Raw genomic sequence first — 24,722 nt, forward strand, 5'->3', positions numbered from 1 at the left:
AATCCGAACTCGCTTATGCCAAATATCTCTATTTCTACTTTTCCTGATATCTCTGGCAATGAATATCTTTACCCTCTTCTGGTAAAGATCGGTATCTTTGTTTCAGTGGCTGAAAGACTGGCTAAGGTATAGCAAACCTTTCTCACAACACGCATCCAGAAGAACTGGCTTGACTCATTTTTTTAGCTTCACCCCTATGCAAGTATTGCATATTCGATACTGGCAACAAGATACGAGGTTTGAGTGCACCATTTCTATTGCTTATGTTTTATAAAATCATTGTTTCGTTATTAGGTCATCAGACAACAGATCACCCACGAAAATGACATGATTTGGCTGATGCATACTATGCAAGAAACTTACAATCTTATTATGACCATCAATGCCCTCCCGTATCTGTATTGACGAAAAAATGTTATTGAGGCCATCATGCAGCAAACAATCAAATGCGCGTTCTTCATTTGCGATTATGCGAATACTCAAGGCAGCCGTAAGTCTTCCAGGTGTAGTAGAGTTCTAGCTGATGTCCGATGCCATTCATAAAAGTTGCGCAAGTGATCAAGAATTCAGTACTGAATGTGGAATCTGAGATCAAAGAATTCGAAAATGCATTCAAAGACCTTCAACATAGTTTTCAGAGCCAATTGGCTGTCTCCCCACAATTCACTGTGCTCAAAATATTAGAAGATGTTCAAGATCTTGGTAAGTTATCCTATTATTTCCCCGCTTCTATCTTCATGCTGTTTTAAATAGGCACACAAGCAGATTTTTGTGACATGCGTTATGCCATAGATGCTAGATGTGCTGCATCATATGCCATTTATCTACTGGCTAACAGTGCGGTGCCCCCGGCTGACCTCACAACATCCCTGCAGAGCTGGGTTATCAAGGACAGCAAGGAATCAGAGAGGATCTTAGAACTTGAGAAGTTAATGAATGTCACCCCTTCTTGGTGTACTGCTCGTGTGTTACCTACTTTATCTTATCATTGTACTGCGCTAATTCTCTGCAGGGGCCCGAGGGCATACAATTGCATATTGGTGGAGTATGTCGTGAGGATCCATTCCATGTGCTCAGTCTCCTACCATCATAACAGGGAAGAGACTTGGGAAAGACATTCTCACCGAAACAAACAATGAAATTCAAAGGTACAGCAATGCATTGGATGTGCTCATGCAAAACTTCACTCTCCCAGATCACAGCCTACCAGTGCCATGCTCACAACTCTGACGATAGACTTACTGCCATCTATCAAGACATAGAGGTGGACATGGTCACATACACCATGTGTTGTTGCCACAGGACTCCCATTGTGTCGCCATGGCAAGAGTGCAAAGTGACTCGTCACTGAGCAGCAGAAATATCTTGACCAATTCAAGTGCCAGAGATGGAACCATTTGATGATTACACTCATGAACTTGTCATACCGTACATCTACTATGTTGTATTAAAAATATCCTGCTCGCTCGTCTCTAGCAACTGCATGCCAATATCATAAACATGAAGGTGAGGCATAATGTAGGTTTAAGGCCCTAAGCTGAAGGCTTTGAATAGTAAAAATATTATGAAGGCAGATCATTTCATCCAAGAAGAAATTATACTTGGTGGGAAGCATCTTCCTGCAGATTGCATGATAGCTACCAAGCCAAACATTTATTTGCTTGGCAACTGACCGTCACTCATCCCACAATGACCCCACATGTGCGAACAGCAGTTTGCTTATTATGAGTTCTCTGTCATCCAAACTGCACATGGAATTTTCTATTACCTGTGTCATACTTTGCATTGCATGGCTCTGAGCTGGCTAGGGCTATATCACTGAGTCCCTCATCCCCTTCTTCAAGTACTCTGACAGAGCCAGGGTTCTTCTTGAACTGATAAGACACTTGACCATCCTTGATGGTGTACCACTCAATGTTCTCTTCAACTGTTGGACCCAGGCTCACGCTCACATCTGGCAAGTCAGCTGGAGCTTCTGTGCCCAAAGCATCATCTGGATATGACACTCGGTAGCGGAGCAGCTGCTCAGACAATACAAAGGCAGAAGTTGCTTTTGCATAGTGGAGTTGCTCCATCTGCTGGTGATCACGATTGTTGCATGTCTTTGCATCCCCACATCTGATTGGACGATCACACCCAGTAATATGGCATGTGTTATGCAAACTATGGTGTTCAGCACAGAAATGGTCGCGGTTATTTTGTAAAGGCTGTGTGCACCGAAAGACACCACAACATGCATGGCCTAGAGTAATTCCATTGCTGACAATTGGCTGGCATTTTTCTGTAGCATAGATCGTTGATGTAGTACATGATGCACATATTACAGGGATCATTAACCATGCGAAATCTCCCCATCTGAGTGTTCAACTTCATAAACACGCATGCGCCCGTCACAGATATGGTTAATTTCTGGCTGCCCAATACACACAATGTGCTCGTTTCTCTCTTCCATTGCTGCTTTAAATCAGTCCTTTTGTATGCCTTAGTGTGGCACAGTCAGGCACACTGTATGTTCATCATAGTCCCGAAGCAGTGCAAGGAGCACAAACACATCCCAGACATTTTCAGTGCTGAGTTTGGACTTGAAGGGCCACACAATCTCATCAAAGGCTTCCTGAGAGATGCTGGTGAGAGAAAGCATGTAGATACAGGCACAGTTCATAGCAGAACACCTCAATAAACAGAAGTGTAAGCCTCACAATCACTTATGAGCCTAACAAATGCTGATTGGTCCAGAGCTTCACAAGACGGATGTCGACAAACTGATGTTCTGCCACTTGAAGGTAGTCTGGGACACCTGAATAATATGTGTGATGCTAAGCACTACCATAGACAACATAGTTGTGATGATAGTGGCGATGTCATTCTTAATTGATGAGAGTTAGCACAATGAGTTGAATTGGACTTGAGCATTAAAAAATCGACTTACTCTTGCAGCTCAAGTGAATGGCCCATGCAGGTCAAGTGCCTTGATCAAGCGTATAAATAATGATTTGTCTGGGCTCTGCCCGCTTCAGCGCAGCAGTATTCAGGCAATCAGAGTTTGTACAGTACTTCGAGGGTGGGTACAGGGTGAGAGACACTGCAATAATATGAGAAATGTATACAAGTGCAAGTTTGATGCAACTTGGACAGCAGCAATGATGCACTGATGCCAAGGTCCCACCCATGGACTCTAAAAACCTCTGCTGCACGACCCTAGCGCTGTCTATCTGGTCCTGTGGTCCAAACAATGTCTCTCAAGGCATACCAGCACTCCCCAATGAGCTTTAGTGGGATTTTCATTGCACACGATAGGAAAAGAGCGATGGATTCTGGTAAAACAAGAGGACTTGATGTATCGTCTGATGGCTCCTTCAGTGGGTGGTGAAGTTTAATGCTGTATTTCAGGTTAGAGGACACTTCAATGAAAGAAATAAGCTGATGGATTGACATGCAAGACAGCATACTATTGTGCAAGATCGCCATGAGGGCAGACAGTGAGTCCATCATCAATGTATCAATATATTGATTGCTACTACCGAGTATCTACTTTCATGCAGAGTTTGAAATGGTAAGCATCTGGTTTGCAATAGATGATCGCTGCACTGATCGTTAGTCCAAACCCCATCCTCAAACACCGGTAATCTGATAAACCAGACGTCCTCGCATATGCCGCTAAAGAGACTAACTTGCTACAGCATCTGGAAGTGGCTGAGAGAAACTGCAGTCATTATTTGAACTGTACAAGAAATATAGATTAAGGTGGCTAGAGGAGAACTGGTAGGTAAACATTCTAGAGAAGTATGCACCCACTGATGTAGACTGCTACAGTGCAGCTCAAATGCAATGGGATGCACCTTTACCATGCTTAGATAAGATTGCATATTCAATACCATGTCCAACAATTGAGATCAAGTTCAACAGATGATTGGGAAGTAGTCACTTAGCAACTGCTCAGTCATGTGGAGACAGAGTTTCGGCTTTCAACTCATGCACAGAAGAATTTATAGTAGTCTGTCAATTAATGACAATAGTGAGTAGCTCATCAACAACACCATAGAATTAAGGAGGTGTGAAAATAGAAATAACAGCAGAAAGTCCATCTATGAGGTCTAGCTGCAAAGTGATTGAGAAGAAGTGTAGTATCAATATCTGCAATAAGAAAAGAATGTTGCGGTTAGCAAAGTAAAGGAAAGGGTGGGACTTACAGAGTCAAGAGTCAGTCTCACCGGAGGGTGGAAGTTATTGATACTGCAAGTATTATCAGCACAACAAGGGAAATAATAGAGGTACTATGGTACAAATAACTTAGATCTAGAATCACATCTCTGCTAGGTGGCACCTCCTTCAACTACATAGAAGGCCAGAAGACCTTGCAAGTATGGTACAACAAAACTTAACAAAGAACAATCTTGTGTCTTAAGTCCAATGACTGGGGTGGCACTAGATTGGACGCAAGTGATGGGGACACCAATTAGCAATTACGAGGCCAAAGTAAAACCTTCATCGGAGAAAGCAAGCTAATGAGAGGGATGATTAGTGGTTAAGAAGATAATAACAAGAGCTATGTTGGTTGTTTATGCCTTATGAAAAAAGGTAGCAGTTGACCTATAGATGTTGGAGATACCAGAGACTTGAAGGAAAGGCATAACAAGTTGGCCTATCCATGATCGGCAAAATCTGGTTTGAGCTCATCATTGTCAGGCATCTGACAATGATGAGCTCAAATTCCCACTCAAACATAGGTGTTGATGTTGAACCAAGACACTGTAGAAATTAGATATGGGGATCAATAGGAATTTGCTCTTAGTATGTCTACAAGCCAGGTTGTAAAATTCAGTGGTTAAAACAGTTCCGGGTGCATGACAATGTTGAGCTGGCCTGTAGTGAGAACATTTACATAACATACATGCAACATAAGTACATATAATAGAATTTAGTCTTCTTTCTGAAAATATGGTACTACCCCTGCTTGAAAACCATGCCAAACCAATGGTGCTAAGATACCTATCACAATCAGGAGGCAGTAAGTGCATGTAATCAGGGCAGGTGTGGAGTGCTCAGTGTCTATGAATGCACTGGCAAGAAATTCAATGCTGGACCATGCAATACTTGAGTACATCTTTTGTGAGCAAATGTAAAGGGTATTAATCCAAAAGTTTACTTGCCCCATGATACAAAAAAATCTAGGTGCACTGAACACCCCAATGACAACTGTTATCCCCTGATCCAGATAATATGCCTGGTTGGGTGGTAATGTCAGACTTATAGCTGTAGAATAAAAATTAAAACAAACCATGAATATCAGCTTTTTCAGTTTCTCTCCAAAGTGTTGCATGAACATGCCTGTGAACATGCAGCCCACACAGAATATAATGGATCCTTTCAAGATAGACTCAGCCACTATTCCTGTACCTACACCTTGGAAAGCAAGGAAACCAGCATCAATCACCATGATGACCCCTGCCTGTTACGCATGAATGAGTCCTCATTCTCTGCCCTTATGTCACTCACCAGAGTTATTTGTGCTGTGATCTGGGAGCTGAAGTCGTCAACAAACTTCTTGATGTCAAGGGAATTGATAAGGCCGTTCACATAGATTTGGTTGAGGCATTTTTGGACCAACATAGGAAGGCACAACATAGCTAGCATAGCTATGAAGGGAGCTCTCTATTTCTAGGCCTGCGGCCCATTGAATGTGACTGTAAAAGACGCACTTTAGGTTGTCCATAATAATTTAGATACTGGTGGTAACCTGCATCATCATATTAGTCACAATATGTAAGAGAGATGACAAACATATGTAGCATGTGATATAGTCTGCCTGATGGTAACAATATAAACATTCATGCTGTCTTATTTTCAAAGCAATTACTCACCAAATGATGCAACACCTGGCTCTGTTATATTTCCATTGGAACCTGTCAGATCATCTGCACTTGCGTCATGAGGATGCTGTAAAGAGTAATGCAACTTTATGTACCCAGACTGACCAGTCCGGTGATGATGTTTCCCGTTACTTCTCTGTTAGAGAATATGGTGGCTGAAGTGGAATTGTCTAAAGTCAATGCATCTGTGCTTCACTCAGATCATTCTATTCAGCACTGGAATGTAATAGAACATGTCTACATGAAACCAATCAAGTTCTGAATGCAGCTTTCTTAAAAGGAAGTGATCCAGCTTGAAATCGTGAGAAAAGAATTCTACATGCTTTCTGTTGAGCAGTTCATTTGAATCAGGCGATTATGCTGATATCAATGATCACTCACCAAAACTAGGCCTCGAGCTCAAGTCCTGAAAAACAATCTAGTCTATAGATCATGACACTAAAATGTAATGCACTTTTATGGTTCCATTCCTTGGCAAAATCACATTCTCTAAAAGGAAGGGTACTATCCATAGGCTCTAGCCAGCCAATGATGTGTGCATTTGGCGCCACCAGGTAGTATAAATAGACATCACCATCTACATTCTGAGTCCTGGTTGGCTCAGCGACTATGGTGGGATCACTCTTTACCTTACCTCTCATTGACAATATCCATGCCTCAAAGTTTTCTAACTAAAGCTTTGGACAATCTCTTATATTGAATCCAGTGTATGTTTTCTATTGCAGTGACATGAGTGTACTATTAGTATTCACACAATCACACGCACCCATGTCTTATTGTAATAATAAGTGGCTTCACATGGGTGAATGTGATCCTCTCATTCCCCATATACATTATGCCTGTTAATGTAGGTTACAGGGTGAGTCATGGTCAATGAGGAAGGGTATCCACCGAAAGTTTTTGAATTGCATTTACTTCACCAGGAAGTCAGGAGCTGGTGGTGGTGCTTTGGTTAAATTAGCTAGAATCCAGTAATATTTGATGATTATTGATACATGCCTCACACATATGTAGTACTTGATTTATGTACTATCTCCTCTTCTTCTCCTTAGCCATTCCCTCATGATAACTTTTTATTGTGCTGTACTTTGTAGCTTATGTAATCTATGACTACTAAAGTGCTAGATGTATTACATACATTTCCAGCTTGCCTGATGCCTCCAAGAAAGATGGCCAAGCCTCAGTAGTATCTCCCTCTCGATGAAGTGAGAGAAGCACATGAGGTGTTGGTGGTCATGCAGTGCAACTGAAAAAGACTGGGGAAATATTAGCAGCCCCAACAAGGAAAGGATGAATGAAGCCTGCCATTAAGATGAGCAATTCAGATGCAGAAGAAAATCCTATGGCTCCATCACAGCTTCAAAAAATGAAGATAAATGTAATGGCTCATTTTTATAACTGCTATAAGCTAATGTCATGTCCTAAGCAGCATTTCATTACTGTTACAGTCATCTGCAACATCTACAAGAGCCCCTGCTCTGCCAGACTCCCAATGCGGCGGCACGCCGCCAGAACTTAGAATGACAGTGGTCTGGACCGCTGTGACACCACCACTGGCCTAGAAGGCCTTGTATCTGATCCATGGAGGCTGTACGCCTCATGGACACCTAGACCGGTGCATGTATGCCTCATGTCGCCTCATGTAGATGCGCAGCAACACTTGGCGCCTCACGCTTAATCAGAGCTTAAGCCTCATGTATCTTATCTATCCTCATGGATGGCCTCATGGACTCTCATCTCATGATGCCATAGATCCCAGATATACTATTAGATACAGACTGAGCTTGAACCCTTATGTACAGACAGTATATAAGTAGACAGATTATTGTATTAGTTCTTTACTTTAATCTACTAGGTAGATCCCCAGAACTTGGTCTTTAGCTTGTCTAATCCACTTGCTTCCTTGAACACCTTGCTGCACTTCTAAGTCGCTCCCCGCGCCTTAGCCGTATTCTCGCTAGCCCTTCATCTCGATGAGGCGCCGCCCTTACCGACATCGACGGAGAGACCTGTAAGATACCCTCAGCACGCTTCGAGCGACAGTTTATTCGGACTAGTGTTGAGAAGACTTATCCTAGTCGTAACAATTACAGCCAACAACCAAGTTAGGCCAGGATCTCAGCCCTCTTGCACTTCTCAACCAACCCTTCACACTACTTAGGCTTTGGAGAGGTTTGGATTCAAGCTTTCCATGTCCAGTATTTGGAAGACTGGTGCTACCCATACAAAGGCATACCAAGTAGCAGACCAAGACATCACAAAAGACAGGGATTTCGAATGTGATGGGGATTTTGACTTAGAGCACAATAATCAGGATGAATCTGACGGTGCTAGCAAAAACAACAACCAGGGTCCAGATGATAATTGCAGGAAAGATGAAGACAGTCAAATGTAAGTGTTCTACTTCTATACCTTTATTGTCCTTCATTCACACCCATCACAGAGATCAGAATCAATCCATGGGTCAGCAAAGGAATGAAGTGGATGGTTTTGATAATGATCTCAAAGATGGAATGCATGATTTTGATCAAGGTATCAGCTCAACAGAAATCACAGGAAGGTGTATGAAGTTTTCATAATGTTCACCTAGTCACATTTTTTTAGGGTGTCATTGATCTCCTCGAGCTTCATCAGGTAAAGAATAGATGGCACAAGGCTCCTTCACAGGCTTCCCTCTTAAGAATGAAATATAGTCAATGTCTACACTGCTCAAAGTCACCTTGTTGACCCTCACCTTGATGTGCTTCTCCTGCTTGAGTATAGCATAGGTACTCACCCCTGTGTCGCTCACATACTTCTTCCACTCATTCAAGGTCTCATAGGCATACAAGATCTCCATGTTCATGCTCTCCATCAGCTTGTCAATACGGACATTAACTGTCTATGTGTGCTTCTTCCTTCTGTATACAGTCTCCTCTTCAGTGTTCTCCATCTCAGCCAACCCAGTCCTCAAATTGCATATGGCCCTCCTTCCGGATACACTCTTTGTCACAGTCCTTTCCTAAGGACACTTCTCCATCTGATCACATAACATCACCTACTTTTTGTGGTCACTCTTCTGGTACCATACCCAAGCCATATTCACATAGCAGCAAGATTATTAGAGAATGAAAGATTAAACCAACTCAAGAGGACTCTGCAAAGCTTGGCTTCTATCCACCTTCCTGGCAAGCATTTTTGCAGGCAGCAAAGGTGGAAATGCATCTCTAAGCTGTCCTAACACATTCTATTCCAGAACATGGAGATGCTCAACAACTTGCACAAGAAGTCTTGGATGCTGAACTCTGGAGGTATCACAAGAAGAAGATCAAAATGGATAAAGGTAAGTGATTATTGTGCCACCAGACCCGATGTAGAGATTCAACAATTGCTGGACACTACATGAAGTAAGTGTTTAGCAATATAAAATGTGTTATGGTCTTGCACAGCCTAGTCTGCTATCACTGGGGGCAGGGGCCTATTTTCCCACATACCAATTATTAAATACAGCATGATCTCAGACAGACTTGGGTCACCCTTAATTCTTGTATAAATTATAGTAACAATTAAAATTTTCTCAGAACTTGGCCTATTTTATATTAATATGAGTTGCATTTCCACATAGAGATTATGCTCAGTGCATTGGCACATTATAACCAGATAAAAAAAATGTTATGTTGCATGTTTGTGTTGTCATCTTGCCTTGTAGTTGCATGCTGATGATATTTGCAATAACTCTCAAGCTTTCATTGTAAGTCAATTTTAACTGCAATTACACTATGTGTATCCTCCTTTCATTAGAATCAAACTGAGACAGTTGTATTTCTGACTGCAAGTAACATACAGCTTCCATTCTGATCACATTCTGAGTAGATTTTAATTTATATCATGCTGTATTCTGTTTGTATATATATTTTTCTTCCTCTTGAAGATCATGAAAAAGATAGTGTCAGTTGAAAGAAAAGAGTTTGACTGAATGTGGAGACAATTTATACTTTTCTCTGTAAACAAAATCAGGAATACAATAAAATTTGATTTTTTTTTGTCATGAAATATAAATTTGACCAAAGTCGACATCAACAGTTGACAGTCGACAGTCGACAGTCAACAAGTCAACAAGTTAATCAATATACAACCACTTGTCGACTGTCGATTGTTGATGTTGACTTTGGTCAAATTTATATTTCATGACAAAAAAGAATCAAATTTTATTGTATTCCTGATTTTGTTTACAGAGAAAAGTATAAATTGTCTCCACATTCAGTCAAACTCTTTTCTTTCAACTGACACTATCTTTTTCATGATCTCCAAGAGGAAGAAAAATATATATACAAACAGAATACAGCATGATATAAATTAAAATCTACTCAGAATGTGATCAGAATGGAAGCTGTATGTTACCTCTGATGCCATAATGTTTGCTGTCTTGACTGCCTCAGACCTAGTCAGCCCTTAGAAAATTATAAAAATAGTGACTTATGTTCCTTGTATTGGATGTCAAGCAATCTGATAAGTTATTGGCCAAAGGATCCGAGAATGGGACAATGAGGAAGGAGGACAGTGCAATTATTATAAAGAGCAGGCAAAAGACATACTGGATGTTAAAGCCTCAAAGGCTTGACTGGCCAGGTTATACCAGAACTCTATATAATTCTTCATACTTCCAGTAATCTGTTGTCAGGTGTAAGAGATAGCAGGGGGAGAGTGTAGCAAACAATCAACTGACAAGAATCACACTGATACCAGAACATGTAACCCAAATGAACACCAGGACAAGGAGTATCAACCATATTCTACTGATTCTCCAGTAAATTTGTGAAGAACCCTATATATCATCAGTATGCTGCTTTAGTAATATATGATATTAGTCACATACTGGAACATTTTTTTGAAATTGTTACATCAGGAGCTTGTTAAGACCGTGCACAAAGGGTAGGACTGGTTCTGAAGGGCTTGGCTTCAGCTCGTGCACTGTGCCCCTTACCCAAGTATGTGCCCTTAATTGCAGATGACATCCGGAGGAAGTCCGTAGGACTTCTGAAGAAGCATGGAAAAGTCTGGAAGGACTATCTGGATCTGGAGGGGTGTGGGAAAGTTCCGGAAATTACTATGAGGTTTTGTCCTGATACATATATGTGTAATGGTGACTCAGGATGAATCCTGAGTAGAATGGATACAGAGGAAAGGCTGCAGGGACAAAGTCCGAAGCAGAATAGGTCCAGAGGACCGTGGAAAAGTTCCAGAGGAACTTTCGGAAACTTGGAGAAGTGTAGGAGCGGAGGAGCAGAGCTCCAGCCTAGGGAATTCCTCCCTAGGCCTGAGGTTGATGTTGACTAAGTGTTACAACCGCTATCTCATACTTTTATATTCTTACGATATGCCTTCCTTTCTTGAACTTGTACTTACTATCTCATGATGACTTGGTCTGTGCGCACATATGGATCTATTTAAGCACATGTATTACGCTTGTATTCTTCACTTGAATCTTACTAGGTTTTACCTGGAACATCCTTCGCTTAAGACCTCCAATCTTAAGTCGTCCTTGAACCCGATTCTTAGTTGAAGCACTCCTTTAACTAAGTCTACAAGAACTCTCTCTTGTCTGAGAGACTGAGAATCTCAACGACCGAAAACTCTGTCGAGTTGTCGTTGTTAGAACTATCCTAGTTCGTAACAAAAGATTCAAGTCGAAAGACACCACACATCTGTGTGTGTCCGATACCAACAGAACAAAGAAGACGAACCGAAAAACAAGAAGAACTGCTGAGCAAAACAGCCAGCACGAACAGCAGACCTGACATCACTCACCCCAAGACTACAGGCCTTGAACCTTGGTACTTCAGTACCCCCGCTCAATATGTCGACATCAAACACTAGCAGCGGCAAAGAATTCGAATACAAGATAAACCACCCTCCCATATTCAATGGAGATAGGGATCTGTCTAGATCATTTCTCCTATCCTGTAACGCTTACATGGATATCAACGATAAACTCTACAAAGAAGACAAACATCGCATCATTTTCATCACATCGTTCATGAACGAAGGAAATGCCAGATTATGGAAAGAGGAATTTCTGGAAAACGCTCAATTCATTGACTCCTCCGGACAAAAGAAAGGATATGGTACCATGAAAGATTTCTTAGAAGCTTTCAATAAAGCATTCTCTGCAATCGATCCTTCCGGAACAGCAATGACCAAGCTGGGAGCTCTCAAACAAACCGGAGATCTCCAGACTTATATCGCCGATTATCAGAGGCTGATCGCTCAAGCAAAAGTCAAAGAAGAAACCGCAAAAATCTTTCACTTCCAACAAGGACTCAATATAGGAATCCTTATCAAGATGTTCAATGCTGGAAACGTCCCAAAGAACTTCAATGACTACATCGCCGCAGTAGTCGACATCGATAACTGCCACACACAGTTACAGTCCATTAGATCCTGCTTCCCTGTACAACAGAAGAAGAAAAGATTTGGGGATCAAAGATTTGTACCCACAAGGGATCGCGATGCTATGGTGATTGATCGACTCATGGATGAAAGTCGCCAAGAACACATGCATGTTGGAAAGTGCTTCACTTGCCACCAGATCGGACACCGTGCTCGGGAATGTCCGCAGAAGAAAAAGGGACCTCCCTTTGTCCGCAAAGTAGAAGAAGAGGAAGAAGAAACTAGGCGCATTCAAGAGGATTTTTGAAACGGAGAAACATATCGACGGTGGAATCTCCAATAGAACCTGTACGTTTGATACGAGCTGTCAATGATAAAAAAGAACTTCGCATTCCCATTACTCTCATATCTCGAAAACAGGAAAATGTCGAAACAAGCGCGGTAATCAATTCTGGCGCTTCTGGAACCTATATCTCCGAAAGCTTTGTGAAAAAGCTCGGGATAAGAACCAAAAAACTGAAAAAACCATTCAATATCCGAACCGCAGACGGAAGCTATTTCCGCAGCGGACCAGTAAATTGGTACTGCACCCTTATCATCAAAATTGATGAACGAACCATGATAGGAAAATTCAACATTACCAATTTAGGAACACGAGACCAAATTCTCTTGGGAATTCCGTGGCTCCAAAAGATGAATCCCTCTATCAACTGGGCAGAATGAACTCTCTCACTTCCTTGTACCCCAAAGTCTATCGAAATCTCGGAAAAAATTCGAAAACTCAGCACCCCCCCCCGAACAAAGAAAGTGGACAAATTCCAAACTAAAGAAACAATCATCCAACTTCTCTGCTTCTATCGAGGAAATCCCCGAAGATGTACCGCCGTTGCTACCAACGGAGGATGACGATCTTTTTGACACTCAGGAAGACGTTTGGTGCGCTCCACCGGTGCAAGATGTCTCTACCTATAAGCTAGATGACGGGGAATTCCTGGTTGAATACGGTGCTGATGGAGAATTCGTTCGAATTATACAAGAGATTTCGCTCGACACTCCTCTCACGAAGGATGGAACATCCTTTTCAGAACAAATTCCGATCATCACCCCTCTTAAAATTAGCAACAAGGCGCAAGAGTTTGCAATGGAAGAAAAGGAAAAACAAAAGAAACCCTTCGAAGAACTCGTGCCCGCTTATCTCCATGAGTATGCAGATGTATTTGCCAAAGATGGACTAAAACAACTCCCCCCGGAACGACCAGGAATAGACCACCGTATAGAAACAAAACCTGGGTTCCTTCCAAGGACGTCTAAAGTGTACCCTCTCTCACCAAAAGAAAGGCTTGTGGTGAAGAAATTTATTGACGAAAATTTGGAAAAAGGTTTTATCAATCCGTCAAAATCCCCACAAGCCAGTGGTTTCTTTTTCGTAGGAAAGAAAAGTGGAGAGCTTCGTCCCTGTCAGGATTATCGAGGCATTAATGATCAAACGATAAAGAACTCTTATCCCCTTCCACTTCCGGCAACTCTTATCGAACGACTACACGGGGCAAACTTCTTCACGAAAATGGATATTAGATCAGGATATAACAACATCCGTATCCACCCGGATGATCGATGGAAAGCCGCGTTTACCACGGAGCACGGATTATTTGAACCAAGTGTAATGTTCTTCTGGCTATGCAACTCACCTGCCACCTTTCAAGCATTTATGGATAATGCATTCCGTCAGGAAATCAACGAAGGATGGCTGGTAATATACATGGACGACATCCTTATCTTTTCAAAAACACTTGAAGAACATCACGAACGGACAAGGCGGATCTTAACAAAGATTAGAGCGGAAAAGCTATTTCTGAAACCAGAAAAGTGCACATTCGACTCTCAAGAAGTCGAATTTCTTGGCATGATCATTAAACCAGGATCCGTAGAAATGGACAAAGCAAAAACCAACAGCATCAAGGAATGGCCCGTTCCAACTTCTGTTTAAGAAGTTCAGTCATTTTTAGGATTCTGCAATTTCTACTGATCATTTGTCGCTCACTACTCGGATATCGCTCGTCCCCTTATCGATCTGACCAAGAAGGATACCATTTTCTCTTGGAACGCTCAACATCAGGAAATGTTCGACCAGTTGAAAACCCGTTTTACCACCCATCCTGTACTCCGCAACCCAGACCCCTTAAAACAATTCGCTATTGCCACAGACACTTCTTTAGTGGCAACAGGAGGAGTTCTATTACAAACTGACGAAAACGGTGTCTATCACCCCTGCACCTATCTATCGCAATCATTCAATCCAGCCGAACGAAATTATCCAATTTTTGACCGAGAACTCCTTGCCATAATTCGTGCGCTAACCGAATGGCGACATTATCTTGAAGGACATCCCTCCCCGATTATAGTCTTCACAGATCACATGAACTTGCTCTACTTTAAGAAAGCTGAACACTTATCTCGTCGACAAGCACGATGGCAGATGCTTCTGACTGACTTTGATCTGGAGCTACATCACGTTCCTGGTTCTAAATTAGCTGTACCTGACACCCTCTCTCGGCGATCAGATCATGATACCGGATCCTCCGATAACGATAACACCATCCTACTTCCCGATTCCATGTTTGTCCGACTCATTGATGACGACCTTCGCGCTACCCTTGCCAGCTCAGATGCACTTAACGACCCACTATTCGCCACTGCCGTAGACGCCCTCAATGGTGTCTGTCTTCCCCCCATGAAATCCACTTTAAGTGATTGGAAAGTAGATTCAGGGATATTGTCTTACAAAAACCGAGCGTATATTGCTCCTGATCATCGCAAAACTATGTTGGCTCGATACCATGACCATCCAACTGCTGGTCATCCCGGACATTTTAAAACCGAGGAATTGGTCAAACGCGAAGCGTGGTGGCCAGGTATGGGAGCCTTCATCCAGAAATACATTGAAGGATGTGCCACCTGCCAGCAAATGAAGGCCGATACACATCCTGTTACGCCACCTCTCGTCCCCATTTCCTCCCTTGCCACCCGCCCCTTTTCACAGATCTCAGTCGATCTTATCACGGATCTTCCCATTTCCTCTGGTTTTGATTTTGTCATGGTTGTGGTAGACCATGGGCTTAGTAAGGGGGTGATAATTACTCCTTGCGATAAAAATATTACCTCTGAAGGGGTAGCCAAACTATTCCTGAAACACGTATTCAAACGCTTTGGATTACACGACAAAGTAATCTCTGACCGAGGACCCCAATTTCTCTCAAAATTCTCCGTGGAATTAGCGCAACTCCTCGATTATTCTATCGCCCCTTCCACCGCCTATCATCCGCAGACTGATGGACAGACTGAACGACTCAATCAAGAACTAGAAACATACCTACGGATCTATTGCAGCAATGACCCAACTAATTGGGTAGAACACCATCCCATGGCAGAGTTTGTTCACAATCATAGAAAGCATGACGCCCGAAATGCCTCGCCTTTCTACATCATGATGGGTTATGAACCTAAAGGAATCCCCCATGTCTTGGCAGACTCAACAGTACCAGCCGTGGAGGAACGAGTTCAACTTCTTCAAAAGATCAGAGAAGAAGCGATAGCCTGTCACAACATCGCTATGCAATGGATGGCGGAAAGATCCTTCGGCCAGAAGTACCAACCATGGAAAGTAGGCGATAAGGTGTGGTTATCTGCAACCAATCTCCGTCTAAAACTCCCGTCTCGGAAACTCGCCCCGAAAAGATATGGCCCCTTTTCCATTTCTGCCGTACTATCTCCGATCACGTTCACACTCCAACTACCTCCGCAATGGAAAATACATCCCACGTTCCATGCTTCCCTATTATCGTCCTATAGCGAAAATGACGTTCACGGTCCGAACTTCTTGGAACCACCACCTGACATTCTGGAAGAAGAAGAATACGAAATAGAAGCCATACTGGCTCACAAAGGTACCAGCAAACATCGCCGTTATCTTGTATCATGGAAAGGATATTCCTCTGCTAGCAACGAGTGGATCCCGGAAGAAAACCTGGAAAATGCCGGAGAAACCCTTTCGATCTATAAAAGAAAACACTCGCTGTGATATCTTCCCATCAACATAAACATTATGTCCTTCCCAGTTTCTTACACTCTCCCCTATGAATCCGCGTTCGCCCCAATCGACCTATCCTCCAATGAAGGAAGATTTGAATCCTTCATCTCAGAAATCGAAGACCTTACTCTCATCGAAGCCGCAATCCTTTGTCCCCAACATGCCATTGAAATCAATAAGATCCTTATCAACCGAAACACCTTCTCCGTCAATCTCCTCGTTAACGTCATCAGATCCGCCGAACTCATTGAAAGACTCGTATGACATGTGGAGGAACCACGTGTTCAACATGGCATCATGCATTTACAGAAACGCATTCGTGCTTACACTCTGCGTCTTATCCCTCAGGAGGTTAGGGCAGATATCCAGGAAGCTATTCACATCGTTGCTGAATGAGTCACCGGAGTCGCTCGCCCACCATCTCCACAACCAGTTGAACGAACAACTGCGACTCCACCACCTTCCTATGACGGTGGAATTCCCATTCCTCCTCCTCATGTGTCTGATGAGTTATTGGCTGCTGTTAACAGCCTCACGGAGATTACCAATGCCATGATCGTTAACCTACAAGAAGAGACCCAACTTGCGTTACAACTAACCTCCACGGCATCCACAACCACGTCTGATACGGTCGTTGCTCCAGAAGAAACTGTAGAGCACCCGGAAAACCTTTACGCTGCCTTCTCTTCTACGCACAAAGAGATAACCATGGAACAGTCGATTTCTCCTCCCGACGAAACCATTGCGCTTGCTGAAGCACTCAAAGTGCTACACATCCATCCACCAATGACTATCCCATCCATGCTTACTCCACCAACATTCGTAGATTGCCTTGTCCCAGTACAAGCCCTTGGACCTACCGCCCCTGCAGAGTACGCTGAGCTAATCGCGGAAGCAGAACAAATCCCCATGCCATTGTCCTCCATCTACGTACTCGCTAAAGAAGACATAGCCCAGATTAAAGAATCTTCCCGAAGAAGAAGAAGGTCCCCTAAACATGGATACTGAGGCAAGGGAAAGAAAAGAGCCTCTAGCGATGATGAAGCATTCAGTCACCGTCCCGCTCCTCCCATCATACACCCTTCATCCTCAAACCCAGACGAAAACCGGGTTTGCAGATATTGTAAAACCCTTGGCCATCGCCAAACCAACTGTCCCGATTATTATTGCAGGATATGCAGGGAACTCTCCCCTGGACATCTATCCTTGTATTGCCACCAATTCACTGGAAGCTCCCCCACTATGCTCACTTGGAAGGACAAAGGATTCTACCAAGAACTCTCTCATTGGGAGAAAAGTTTAGATGAAGCTTACATCAGCCAGTGCCAGGAAGAAGAAGCCCTCCGACAGGTGGAGTACCTTACTGGAGGAGGCGATCAGTTTGACTATTCCGACGACCCTATCTATTGGGCAAACCAGGACGACTCTAACCATTGTGAATACCAAGATTATGAGTAAAGTCGGTGACTTCACGCTTAGTAAGGGGGTAATGTTACAACCGCTATCTCATACTTTTATATTCTTACGATATGCCTTCCTTTCTTGAACTTGTACTTACTATCTCATGATGACTTGGTCTGTGCGCACATATGGATCTATTTAAGCACATGTATTACGCTTGTATTCTTCACTTGAATCTTACTAGGTTTTACCTGGAACATCCTTCGCTTAAGACCTCCAATCTTAAGTCGTCCTTGAACCCGATTCTTAGTTGAAGCACTCCTTTAACTAAGTCTACAAGAACTCTCTCTTGTCTGAGAGACTGAGAATCTCAACGACCGAAAACTCTGTCGAGTTGTCGTTGTTAGAACTATCCTAGTTCGTAACACTAAGTCGGAGGACTAGAACTAGTATGAGGACTTAGTGTGAGATCTAGTGCATAGACTAATATGTGTAATATTCAGACTGAGGAAATACAGGAGTTTCTACAGGAGTTTCTATACTATAGAGGACATAATGGAGAATCAGTCAGTGCAGTACAAGGCTATGTGGGACAGATCATGTGGAATGCCTAACACTGGTGCATCGGAACTTAATAAAATGAAGACAAAAATGAATCAGGTACAGAAAATAAAGCACAGTTGGTTATAGGGATAACCGGATGTCTGGAAACAGGTGATTACCATAAGGGGATGAGCGCTGATTTAAGGTTTGGGTTTGGATATGAAGCATAGGTCGGATCTGGATGTGTGGATATGTAAAGGTACAGGGATCTGGACAGATAAATGACATGGACAGGGGGTCCAGAGGTCTGGATGAGGCGTGGGAAAATTGTCAGATGTAGGTCCAGAATACAGGATATGACAGAGCTACTATGAAGATTCATAGATAATAAACTTACCAGATAGACTTGCCCTCCATATCCTAACATAATTCTCGGATGAGGCTTCTGATGAGGCTGTTGCTATGAACCTTCCCTCACTTTTGCAATATACCTTCCCTGACAGATCAGCACCAGTTCAAACTGCAATATACCATGACAAACAAACCAATGCCTGAATTATGTCATGCTCTAGTCCAAAGAGACATCAAAATTAGTCCACTACCAGCAGGAACCTGGTTCATACCTCCATGTCTCAACACCTGGACAATGTTCTTCATATTTCCAGAATATATTAAAACATATCCACAAGAACTTCTACACAATATGGATTGATTATCTTCAATGAATAGTGAAGATGATGGAATGTTGTAGATGATCGGAGTTGGGAGGTTAGCCAAATGCTTGCCATTGCTGGTATCATAACAATCGAAGCCATCAGAGAGATTTGACATGAGTACATGCTTCCCATCAGCAGAAAAAGATGCTCCTCCCCTGATAGGCTGTCTGTATGGTCTATTATAACAATGACAGAATAATGAACTTACACATGCTTGCTTTTAGGCCAGATAGTCCATTCTGGTTGGAGAGATTTTACTAGCCAAGAGCTTGCATAATGATTAATGGAATGTTAAGTTCTGCCAGTGTAAAAAATTACCTACACAATACCATGTTGAAAATACACTGCAATAAGAGAGCGTCTGTTGTTGCTGAATTTGAAAACGCGAGGTAAGGGTAGTGAAAGTTTGTCATGATCAGCCTTTGGCGGCAGCGGGATATTGACACCAAATGTCCAAGGGTCTGTAGTATGAATTTCAGCCATCACATTTCTTATTTTCAGTGGAATCAGTTCCTCACCTTCAGGATGGCTGAATAAGATTATGTCTGCCCCTACTGTGACAGCAAGGTGCCCATTATAGGTGTCATATGCCAAGGTGTCTGCTGGAGCATTGACTCCAGTGCGAAGATAATAGGCTTCAAGGTGCTTGAAATAAACATCAAATGGGAACCCAATGATATCATTCTTTTACTCACTTCAGCATGAAGGTTCATAACTGTAATGTTTCCCCTTGCATTACCAATGAAAATGACACCAGGCTTGTTTGGATGCCATAGAAGTGATGTAACAGCAGTGACAACTCTCACCCTATGCAACTCCTTTCCTAGTTGAAAATCGAAGACCCAAATATATCCGTCATCATCCCTGCTAGCAAGTAAACGACCATCCCGTGAAAAGCAGATAGCATTGATAGCAAAACAAGTGTGCAGGAAATCGTACAGCAAGTGGTACATCTGTGGGTCTAACAAAGGGGAGGGTAGCTACATTTAGCCATAAATGATAAACAATTTTGAATTGGCTGACTATAACCCAGGTACTAAAAATATTGTCAGGTCGTTAACGTCAAAATAAAGAATCCTATGAAGATTAATATGGATGCAAATGCTGACAATGAATCAGTAGTGGATCAGATACACATGCTGAACTTTTCCGACATGATTTTGTCGTATGCCTGTACATACTCCAAATTTGCCCTGCCAAGCAGATACTTGCAATATGCCACATTTGCACAATCTTTGTGGCCAACATGCTCAAAATTTTTCCTGATGGTTTAATTGGAGGTACAGTTCCAAGGTAATATCAGGATATGTGCATGGGCCAGACTGAAGTGTCATTGGCGAACAAGCGCCATGCGGAATACAAATACACTTCTGTTGTTTGATTAGTGGTTTTTGCCTCACAAAGAAGTATGGAAGTTGTATTGAGCACTTGCTGCAATGACCTGTTGTGCATTTCTGCAAAATGACATTTGATAAACAAATCCAAGCGCTCACATCCAAAATGGCGGTATGGCGATGTGTTTCCTCCCATACAAGTGAAACAAAGGCACTGTCTGATTGCCGTGATCTCGCGTAGCTGTACCAGCGCCAAGTTGTACAAGGTGACTACTGCAGCAGGGGTCTACCAGATGATTAGTTATCTGTATAAAAGGTCAGATACTGACCGTGGATAGTACAGTTTGTCGGACTAAAGTTGAGGAAGCAAATGAAGTAAAGATGCTTGAGGAGATGGTAGTATTTGAAGATGTTCACAAACACGATCATCTCATTCGTGATCTCAGGGACATTGGCCTCAAGCATGAGCATCTTCATTCCTTCGTGAAGTAAGGTCTTCAATTTGTGGAATGTACCCGAGAACTGTTTCAAAAAATATCACTAGATGCATTTGCGGGGACCCACCACAGTCAAGTGCAATGTCAAGTCCTCCCCAGGAACTTCCTATCTCAGGGACCCTCTGACTAACATCCTTGACCTTGCCAAAATCAATCACTTCACAACCCTGCTCATTTAAATGCTCCAGACACTCTAGACTTGGTATATAGCGATGCACCCTTCAGTTTGCCCAGTGAGTGCACCATCATCCAATGTGACCAAGATCCTACTTGGAGTTAAGTTGAGAACTTGTCAGAGTGAAGATACTAAAACATATTCCAATGGTCGTTATCCTCCTGCGCGCCAGTGTCAAGGCAATAGTAACCATCAGAGAGGTACAGGGCCTCTTCTTCTGAGACATCATTTGGAATAGAAAGAAAGTTGACATCGACCAAGGGCACATGGGCATATTCTGATTGGCCACTAGGGAAACACATCTGTGAAGTGAGAGTGTCCAAAGAAGCCAGCATTGCGCGTTCTATACATGTAATAATTCCGCAAACTAAGGAAATATCAATACATCAGTGTGAAGCAGAAGCAGGTTATGAACATTGAGTTGTTGATATTGTCGCAGAAGGACGAGAGTTCCTCCTTACAATATCAACATTGTACGCATGCGATTTGGAAGGAGGCCACAACCCCATGATCTGAGCACTGAGTAGGAAGGGTAGGAAGTACTGAATGATTTGTCATCAAAAAAGATACAACCGTTAGACCCAAGTTAGACCACTGAATCGCTGTTCAACGTTCAACGTGTCTGTCCACCTTGACAAGATAATCTTGCAAGAAGTACTTGTATCCTAACTGGACAATCAACATTATAACTACATTACCTGCTCCCTAGTGTAAACTAACCACTATTTCTTTGACTTAAGCTTGTCAGGCCCAAAGAAATTTAGAGGACCACCACGGTTCAGTGCCCTCCCAGCCTTGTTTTCAAAGTCCCATGTAAGGAGTTCGTCTCCTTGATCTTTGAATTAACCTATACTGGTGTGTGTGAGGAATGATAGCTAGATGAGAAGAAGTGAAAGGGTGAGAAAGGGTGAAGTGGGGTGAAACTCAAATAGACCTCTGGACATGAGTATATTATTCGGCCCAAGGGGATTGCTACTGAGAACGATTCCTCCAAGTAAAATGTATTGGGAAACTTGGAAACTAGTAAGAGTAACTGAGAATGGAAGAAGCGTGCGACGTTGTGCTGATGCGATGCGAGCATGACCAAGCTGCTGAAGGTGTGATACGATATGCGACCGAGCTGCTGAAAGTTTGACAGAGCGTGAAGGTACGGAGAAAAGCCGAAGGATATATGAGCAAGTCTTTAGTGGAGACATGAAGGTGATGCAATGCGACGGTGAAACGGGAGGAGAGTTTGACGATAAGTACGATGAGCGAAGTGCGAACATTTAGTGTGACCGTCAATGCAGCGTGCGATGTAGTTGGCCGAAGGTTTTAGATTCTTAGTCTGAGTATTGCGTGCAAACAGATGATAAATTCGGTGGCAGGGAAAGAAGATACATGAAAAATCTAAAGTACTAAGTATATATGATAGTGCATGTAGCGCTGTTTAGAGCTAAGCAGATAGCAGTAATATGTATCAAGGGTCCATAATGCAAGTAACGAGAATATAAGTGATATAACTTTGGAAATATAGTCAGTCTAACACAAACAAGATAAAATACACACCAATAGACAAGCGGAGGACATGGATAGGACAGAGGGAGGATGCGCAACGGAACCAATGAGAAGCGGATGTGAACCGAAGTGCACACATGAGCCGCAGCCATTGGCTGACGATGGAAAAGAATGCACGCCATGGTAGTGATAGCATGCACTGTGCTAGGACCTGAGGGACACTGCAAAAATAGCCTCTACGAGGCTACAAGGACTCCAAGTTTTACACCGGCTTGTCCCCAGCCTTTTCCTTCAACTTTGATTCCGCCTTTTTCTTACTTTTGGACTTCTTCGCATCACCAGGCGCAACTTCCACAGTTTCATCTTCACTGACGGATTCATACAAAGAGTAAGTATTCTTCCATGTCTGGAAAAACCTGATGAGAAATGGTGCGTTTATCACTTTGGAATGATAAACATACAGCAGGTATAGTCTTTGGCATCAGTGGTGGTGCGATTTGTCATGACATGCCTTGCGCCTAACCAGGACCACTTTCTTGGATTTCCTCTCTTTCGCTTCCTCAGGCACAGCTTCCCCTTCGCTAATGGATTCATATGAAAAACAATCTCCTGTTTCTGGGAAAGCATCATGAGAATAGCACATTTATCACTCAGGAATCGTGAGCGTATGCATCGGTGGTGTGCAACATTTTAAGATGCAACATTTTTTCAAACCCTTGCACCTGACGAGGACAACTTTCCTATATTTCCTCTTCTTAGGCCGCAGCTTGGCCCTCTTCCTTTTCCTTGCCGAGACTAGATATCAGAGCGTCGATGTTAGTTTTGTTGACCTTGTCATCAACATCGTCTACCTCATCATTGGGGTGACAAGAGGACAAGTGTGATGCCCTGACAACTTGATCTACTGGCTGATTAGCATAGCATCAGGGATAGTCTGAGAACCGACCATCATCAATATCCAAATATCCATCATTGCTGCAAGGTTCTTCTCAGAGCCCGAAGTTGACCGAGTGATATTTTTGTGACTTGCTTGGGACCTCCTTATTCTGGTCATCAGACAACATGACACCCCTTTTCACTCTGCATCGCCTTCCTATCTTTGGGCATTGGCTTGTGTTCGACATCTACCAGAATGTCAGTTTTCTTACAATCCTTGTTCATTCAATAGCTATTTGTTGTGCTTGTATCAAGCTTTATCTTTGTATATAATCTTATGTAATTCAGTGGATTTTTGATCTGATTTTACCAATTATATCCGGTCATATCAAGTTCAGGTTGATTTCCTGATGAGAAATAACATTACTGACGTGCCTTTGGTTCTACCTTTGAAATTTGAAATAAGCTTCTTCATTGATTGCAGACGCATATCACCAATACCGGACAATTCATCAGTTAATTTTGCTAAAAATGACGATGTTTTAGTATCCTGTTTAGATTAAGGCTTGGCCTTATCCTTGACACGTTGCCCCTGGTGTGGTGTCCTGCTCCTTATCCTTCCCCTTACTCCAATCTAGTTTACCAGTCAGCTTGGGTTGTTCTTTCGTTGCAACAAGTGGGTTTGCATGCTTATTGTTTCTTGACACTTCATTCCACTTACCCTCAGTTGTCGTTTGCTCTAATTCTGCGGTAAAATATGTAGTTGGGGGATAACTGGCTTTTGCGCATATTGTCTTTGATGGTGCTGCAAAAACATCTTCAGGTAATCCATTCCTGGTCTATGTCATCATGAGATCATGAAGAGACACTAAAATATTGATAAAAACCTCTTCACATGTTCACTGATTATCTTCCCATCAAGCACAGGATTGTCCTTTGTGTCTGTATTCCGGACACATTTTGGATGCTACTGTCTAGGTGCAAATTTTGCGCCAGGTAACACACAACTTGCATGCGACCTCCAGATCTGCCAGACCAGATGACTAACATTGTTAGAAACATCCAGAAAATATAGAAGTTGCACACTACTCACCTCCGATGCAACATCCATCCTAGCCTTCTCTAAACACTTGCATTTGTGTTCCGCTAACCTCTTGTGAGTCTCCTCAATATCCTTCCTCTTCTGTTCCTCCAAGTGTTTCTATTCCACCTCTGCCTCTTTGCACTTAAGTTCTTCTTCCTCCACCTCTCTCCGAGCATCCGCCTCAAGCCAGGTGATTTTGGCCACCATTTCCGCCTGTCTCTCTTCAAGAAGTTGCTGGGCGGACTTTTTGTTGCTGGAAGTAGAGTTAGACAT

General features: G+C 42.7%; 4 protein-coding genes across 4 annotated transcripts; 2 read left to right on the forward strand and 2 right to left on the reverse strand.

Moving 5' to 3' along the window:
- Nucleotides 1-429: 429 nt before the first annotated feature.
- On the forward strand, nt 430-1,230 carry F5147DRAFT_787202 (uncharacterized protein; the record flags this gene model as incomplete). Its single annotated transcript, XM_041442957.1, has 5 exons — nt 430-490; nt 547-702; nt 754-963; nt 1,013-1,045; nt 1,097-1,230. The coding sequence occupies 5 exons, from the start codon at nt 430-432 to the stop codon at nt 1,228-1,230; spliced, it is 594 nt and encodes a 197-aa protein (XP_041286235.1).
- A 6,831-nt stretch (nt 1,231-8,061) lies between these two features.
- Nucleotides 8,062-9,707, forward strand: F5147DRAFT_658159 (uncharacterized protein; the record flags this gene model as incomplete). The annotated part of the gene is made up of 9 exons (XM_041434395.1): nt 8,062-8,261; nt 8,314-8,430; nt 8,475-8,504; nt 8,586-8,638; nt 8,684-8,755; nt 8,781-8,863; nt 9,106-9,192; nt 9,559-9,600; nt 9,651-9,707. The coding sequence occupies 9 exons, from the start codon at nt 8,062-8,064 to the stop codon at nt 9,705-9,707; spliced, it is 741 nt and encodes a 246-aa protein (XP_041286236.1).
- Nucleotides 9,708-18,831: 9,124 nt separating this feature from the next.
- On the reverse strand, nt 18,832-19,137 carry F5147DRAFT_586683 (uncharacterized protein; the record flags this gene model as incomplete). The annotated part of the gene is made up of 1 exon (XM_041431938.1): nt 18,832-19,137. A coding segment is annotated over one exon (306 nt), but the record flags the coding sequence as incomplete, so codon positions are not given.
- A 3,614-nt stretch (nt 19,138-22,751) lies between these two features.
- F5147DRAFT_780308 (uncharacterized protein) lies at nt 22,752-24,722 on the reverse strand (the record flags this gene model as incomplete). The annotated part of the gene is made up of 5 exons (XM_041442439.1): nt 22,752-22,895; nt 22,951-22,962; nt 23,013-23,104; nt 24,087-24,204; nt 24,576-24,722. 5 exons carry the CDS (start codon nt 24,720-24,722, stop codon nt 22,752-22,754), a joined length of 513 nt encoding a protein of 170 aa, XP_041286238.1.

The sequence above is a fragment of the Suillus discolor genome (genome assembly GCF_016758755.1).
Source record: "Suillus discolor strain FC423 chromosome Unknown F5147scaffold_103, whole genome shotgun sequence".
Lineage (NCBI taxonomy): Eukaryota > Fungi > Basidiomycota > Agaricomycetes > Boletales > Suillaceae > Suillus > Suillus discolor.